The following is a 6,136-nucleotide window of genomic DNA, read 5'->3' on the forward strand; positions in this document are numbered from 1 at the left end:
TACACACCATGGTTCTAGAATCTTCAACCAGTGGAAATAGTTGATCTTTATCTACCCCTAGTAAATCTAGTTAATCTTCTGTGAACTGCTCCCAATGCAACTATATCCCTCCTCAAGAGGACCATGTATGCAGTACTCCAGGTGCAATCTCACTAATGCTTTGTATAGTTGCAGCAGCACTTCCCTATTTTTATACTCTTATTCTTTTAGCCATAAATACCAAAATTCCATTTGCGTTCCTTATTATCTGCTGTACCTGCATACTAGTTTTTTATGCCCTACGACACTCAGATCCCTCTGCACCGAAACACTCTGAAGTTTCTCTCCATGTAGACAATGAGCTGCTTTTCTATTCTTCTGACCAAAATGGATCACCTCACACTTATCTACTCCATCTTCCAAATTTTGGCCCATTCACCTAACCTACATATCCATGTGTTTTTTTTTTCATTTCTTTACTACAACACACTTTTCCATCTATTTTAGTGTCATCTGAGCTTAAAGACATATGGGCCAGGAGCAGGCAGGCGGGACTAGTTGAGTTTGGGATTATGTTCGGCATGGACTAGTGGACCGAAGGGTCTGTTTCCATGCTGTATGACTATGACTCTATGACTATCTGCAAATATAGCTTTGGTACCTTCTATCCCTGCATCCAAGTCATTAATACAGTTTGTAAATAGATGGAGCCCAGGGACCAAACTCTGTGGCACCCCACTAGCTACATCTTGCCACCCTGAAAAAGGCACATTTATCCCGACTCTGCTTTTTATTAGTTAGCTAATGCTCTAATCAAGCTAATACATTAACCTTATTAGAATATTTTGCAGCACCTTATCAACTGTCTTCCAGATGTACATCTATAGGATTTCCCATTATCAACTACTTTTTATATCTTTGAAGAACCCTAGCAAATTAGTCAAACGTGATTTAGCTTTCATAAAACCATGCTGGCAATGAAGTATTCAATCAGCCATAATTGTATTGAATGGCAAGCAAGTTTGACAGGCTGAATCGTCTACTCCTGTTCCCATATTGCACGTCTGTGATTTACAGAGACAGCTGCATGTGCTCTGTTCGAACAGATCCAATTCTTGTTCATGGGATGTCCAAATCACAACTTGTGGGCATTACACATTCAGGAGAAGATCCAAACATACCAGAGTTCTTTGGAGAGGTAGAATATCCTTTCAAAGAGCGAAGGCGATATTTTGGATAGATCCACGGACACCTTTGGGAGAGGTTAGATGCCCTTTGGAAGAGGTAAAGTGCCATTTGGGATTGTTAAAATAAATGTTATTCTGCATAAAAAAGTGGATAAATTCATTAAATTGTCAAGCTGTTAAGGCATCATTATGCAATTTATGCCACACAATTCACTTATAAATTATGCAGAGGGGTAAATTCACTGTTTGATTAACAGTTCCAAACGGTTGTATAGACTTTAATGTGGGGCAAATAATAAAATGCTTGGTTTTACAAGGGATTAAGTGGTTGAAGGAATTTAAATGTGGTGAATAGGTTTTCGTCAATGAGACTATTTTTAATCAAAATAGTGAAGAAATTAATAGAAACTTAAAACTTCATTTTATTTCAAAATTGGAGAGTGTAAGGGCAACACACGGTGGGTGGGGTGTATGATTTGGCTTGAATTATCACTAAGTTAACATAAGGACTATCAAGGGCCAAGTGCGAAAGGTGGGCATAGGTTGGTATGGAAGGTATGAGAGGAAATGGGTGGGGTACAGAGCTTAGGTTGGCCTGGCCCAACTGGTTCATTAGTGTCTTTTAGAGAAGGAAACTGCTATCCTTAGCTGATCTGGCCTACATGTAACTCCAGACCAACAGCAATGTGGTGACTCTTAACTGCCCTATGGGCAATTAAAGATGAGTTATAAATGCTGGTCTAGCCTGTGATGCCCACATCCCATGAATGAATAAAAGAAAATGGAATGCGGCCAAGAGGTGAGTACAGGAGTAGCAGTGGCATGGAAGGTATGAAAAATCTTAGTGAGTTAGGTAGCATAAGTTAGCATATGGAGGTAACGAAGACAGCGTGGAACATGGGGAGGTGGGAGAGATAAGAGTTTTCAGGCTGGTGTGGTTTTATATTCTTCATTGCAAGTCCCGGATTACCAAAGCCGGCTCTGAAGAATCATACTTGACTCGAAATGTTGACTCTGGTTCTCTTTCTACAGATGCTGCTTGACCTGTTGAGTTTCTCTAGCATTTATTGTTTTTATTTCAAATTTCCAACATCAGAAGTGCTTTTGTTTTGCATTTATTTCAGCCTTTCAGACATTCTGCCTCACATGCAGCTGCCCCTGAATTATTTCCAGGGTTAGCTGGCAAACTCTCATCATCACTCATCTCGCTGGAACAAAAACCTAAACATCTGTTGCACTTTCTCCTGAGTCGAATTACAGTTGAGAATTTTCCAGACCTTACGCTCCTGACTAAGGAGTGAAAATTCAGGCCATGTTGTCCACTGCCACACCAGCTGCCTTCAGACATTGATAGTATTCAGATTTAGTTGGCAAGACTTCCTTTGGTTTTGTTGGAACTCTGTGACTTATTTGGGTATGTTTTAATTTGGTTCCATCATTTGTTTCTCCATTATATGTATAATTGTGACACAGATTTTAATGATTCCAGTTTTGATGACAAAACAGTTTTCCTTTGCTGCCTGCACGGTTGATGCAGATAGTAATAAGACTTCGCATAATGATAGGCAGACCAGTGTTTTTAATATGGAGATCAGAACAGGGCCCAGTAGTTTAAATATTGCTGAAGACAGATATACACTGTCATCTTGCAATGCCAAAGTTCTGTATTCCGAAGCAATGACATTAATCAAAGCAAAGTCTGATCATGAAAATTTAAGTTGAACATCGTTCTCAGCTTTTGCATTCTATTTCTTTAGAATGGGCTCCAGCATCCTCCTGTAGCCTAACTAAGCTACTTACAGGGCCAATTTTCCCACTTCCGTCCATCATGTGGGAAGACTGCTGGATAAACCCTACTGATTTCCGAGTAGGCTCCAGGACAGGGGCCCTCATTTTTCGATAGTGCTTTCCTGTCACAATCAACAATTTGGTAATGGACAAATCAATTCTGATGGTCAATTTGAGGCTGCTGATCCAAAAAGACAACAGCCAAAAGTAGGTACTAAAGTCAAATATTTACTATAAAAGATGTAAATGGAGAAATGCGACTATTATAAGTACAGCAGGAAGGCTGCTGGAAGATATAAAAGATGGATGAATGTACGTACATGATGAAGGGCAGAGGGTTTAGCCCATAGATTGAAAGCATAAAGCACAATGATGCAAGGCAAGAAAATGTAGTGTAAGCACAAACAGTGCCAACCAGAAAGAGATCACAAACTATTAAAAGGAATTCTAATAATAGGAGGAGATGTCAAACTGCAGCACACTAGAAAGAGTTAGAACACAAGATAGAGGGTACAGTTTCACAAGGTCAAGCATATAGTACAATGCAGGAATACTACGAGCAGCAGAAGCCCACATGATCAAGAAATCATAGTTGCCACAAGCAAACTAGAAGACAAGTTAATAAAATTAATAATACCAGTCTTATTAGGAAAATGATAACCCCATTGCTCTCGTCAAAGATGCAAAAAGATGCAGTACCTTCCAAAACTGAAAAAAGGAATTTTGAAATTTATTTGGACAGCTGAATTGAGTGGGCAGCCAAACAAGGCCAGATGCCAATTTTGAAGTATTAGTATTAAGTACAACGTGAAAAATCCCAAGGTGGAACATAATATTCAGGCAAACAAAACATTGAAATAATTTTAAATGGATAATTGTGTTTTGAAATTTCCATTATTGGGAGATGCCAGGAACATGACACTTGTTTTTAGTGATGTTTCTTGTGAAAATCTCTTAGATGGGGAATGTACAACTTTTCTCATGGGAAATGGAGATAAATGTTGTCCTTTAGCTGGGGAAGCTAAAAGGATTAGAAGAGTAGTAAACTGTAACTTAGTGGCAGAAAATTTGGTGAGGTGATACATATGACATTTTTCTTTGCAAAATATCAAGTAATTCAACAGCAATACCATTGAGTGCAATGTTGATAATAAGTCACTGTGGGATAATGTGCATTCAATGAAATGTGTAAATGAAAAATATCTAAGGATAAATGTTGCAGTTTTAAAACATGCTGGAGAATGGGGAAATTTCCAAATTGAAATGGATGGATAGCAGCACTCAGCTTTCTTGTTGTTTTACAAAGAAAAGAGCAAGCACTGAGAAACCATTGTACATGCTGGAAAAAGGACGCATGTAGTTTTTAATGCCCAAAGAAAAAGAATGGAACATGATATGCTGGTTTTTTTGTGTATTTTGTTAGTTTTCTTTTTAATTATATGAATAGATTTATTTAAAAAGAAAAAAACAGAATTTTATCATCTAATAAGTTTCGAAGGATGCCCAAGACACAATAGGATGACAGAACAGGTTAATTAACCCTTAAATATTAATTTTGGTTTAATTGAGTGTCAATTGGTTGTGTAAACAAGGGGAGCTTGCTGTTGGCTGTGGTTTAATGGAATATGAGTAACTGAAATAAAGCTCCCACTGAAAGTATGGATTTAGGCTCTGTTCAAAAACATTTATCTTCTAGAGTATAATAGTTATCACATCCACATTTCTCTACACATCAGAAACTGCTGTTACATGTTCTTTTCTGAAGAAAGGTCATTGGATCTGAAATGTTAACTCTGCTTTCTATCCACAGTTGCTACCAGACCTGCTGAGTTTTGCCAGCATTTTCTGTTTTTGTTTCAGATTTCCAGCATCTGCAGTTCTTTCTTTTATTTTGCTGTTTTCATTACTTGGTTTTACTGGGTTAGAACGTGCATGTATTTATACAGCATTGCATTCTGGTGTACTGTGGTTCTGGTGTCGAGTCCAGGCAGCAAGAAATGGGAGAAGAACAGCCATTTCAGAGTAAGGAATAGACTTAACAGATCAGCTACCTCAACTGTATAAATGGACTGAATACTGTCGATCAGAATCTGGGACAGTACAGGCACTTGTACCAATGTAATTGCAATTTTCTCCGGAAGGGTCAAGGGGGAAATTAGGGATGAGAAGGAGTGACTTCCGCATTTAGGACCAATTCAGAAATACTGTTAATTAAAGTCATCATTATTAATTTTTTTAAGTGCAACATAGAAACCATAACCCTGAACAGTATACAACCAGTTGGTGTTACGTGTGTCAAAATTGTGGGATGATTTATGATTTAAGGAGTCCTGACTGTTTATTTTCTGGTCATGTGATCGTTTTTATACTTCTTGTAGGCTGCAATGATCTCTGAGATGATTTGAGGGTCGTCTAGTGTACTCAGGTCTCCCAGATTAGAAGTATCATCCGTGGCTATTTTCTTCAACACCCGCCTCATGATTTTCCCAGATCGGGTTTTGGGAAGTCGCTTCACAACCTGAAAATAGGAAACAATAATTAAATGAAATCCAAACTCATAGAAGAGTCAGAGAAAGTGGGTAAGCCTTTGGTAGCAAATACTTGCTTGTTCCGACTAGGTGCATGTGAAAAGATTTAACATCAGTCGGCATTCCAAATGCAGGCAGTAGTTAGTTCATTATCCTTTAGAAAGTTACTGTGTTATCGGCTCCCTTTGAAGGATGCGAGGTGGTAACAACTCACTATGCAAGGAATTTACACCTCAAGGCCAACTTTGCGGCAGGATTTTCCCTACTTGGAACTTTGAGATTGCTCTCAAGGTTCACTGAGTCAGACGCCTGCACTATGGGCTGGTATACAAGCATACTGCTTGAACTCAACCCACCACCTCCAAAATAAAAGATGGTATCATTGGACTTACTATGGACTTTTACAAAGCTTGCCCACAGAACACACGGAGGGTTCAACTTTCAGCCCTTGACGAACAGGAGGTCCCACACAACTAAACTCAATAGTGTGTGCTTCTAACACTGCAAGACCAGATGGAGATCATCGATGGCATCTGGACCCAGCTAAACATCTGGCTTTTAGGGTGGGAACAGATTGGGCAACCTAGGGAGCAGTCTGTGCTTTGGAGGCCAAGCAGGGAGGCACAAAGTGAGGGGAGAGGTGACATCTTATTG

At 39.1% G+C, this 6,136-nt stretch overlaps 1 protein-coding gene across 2 annotated transcripts in view; it reads right to left on the reverse strand.

Moving 5' to 3' along the window:
• Nucleotides 1-3,663: 3,663 nt before the first annotated feature.
• The window catches only part of LOC109935598 (acetyl-coenzyme A synthetase 2-like, mitochondrial), a 65,794-nt gene continuing 63,321 nt past the window's right edge, over nt 3,664-6,136 (reverse strand). For both annotated transcript variants that reach the window (XM_048600754.1, XM_048600753.1), the window contains one exon: nt 3,664-5,472. In XM_048600754.1, the coding sequence (XP_048456711.1) occupies nt 5,293-5,472 (180 nt within the window). In that variant the 3' untranslated portion in view covers nt 3,664-5,292. The remainder of the gene's footprint in view (nt 5,473-6,136) is intronic.

Source organism: Rhincodon typus, chromosome 9 (assembly GCF_021869965.1).
Source record: "Rhincodon typus isolate 14 chromosome 9, sRhiTyp1.1, whole genome shotgun sequence".
Taxonomy (NCBI): Eukaryota; Metazoa; Chordata; class Chondrichthyes; order Orectolobiformes; family Rhincodontidae; genus Rhincodon; species Rhincodon typus.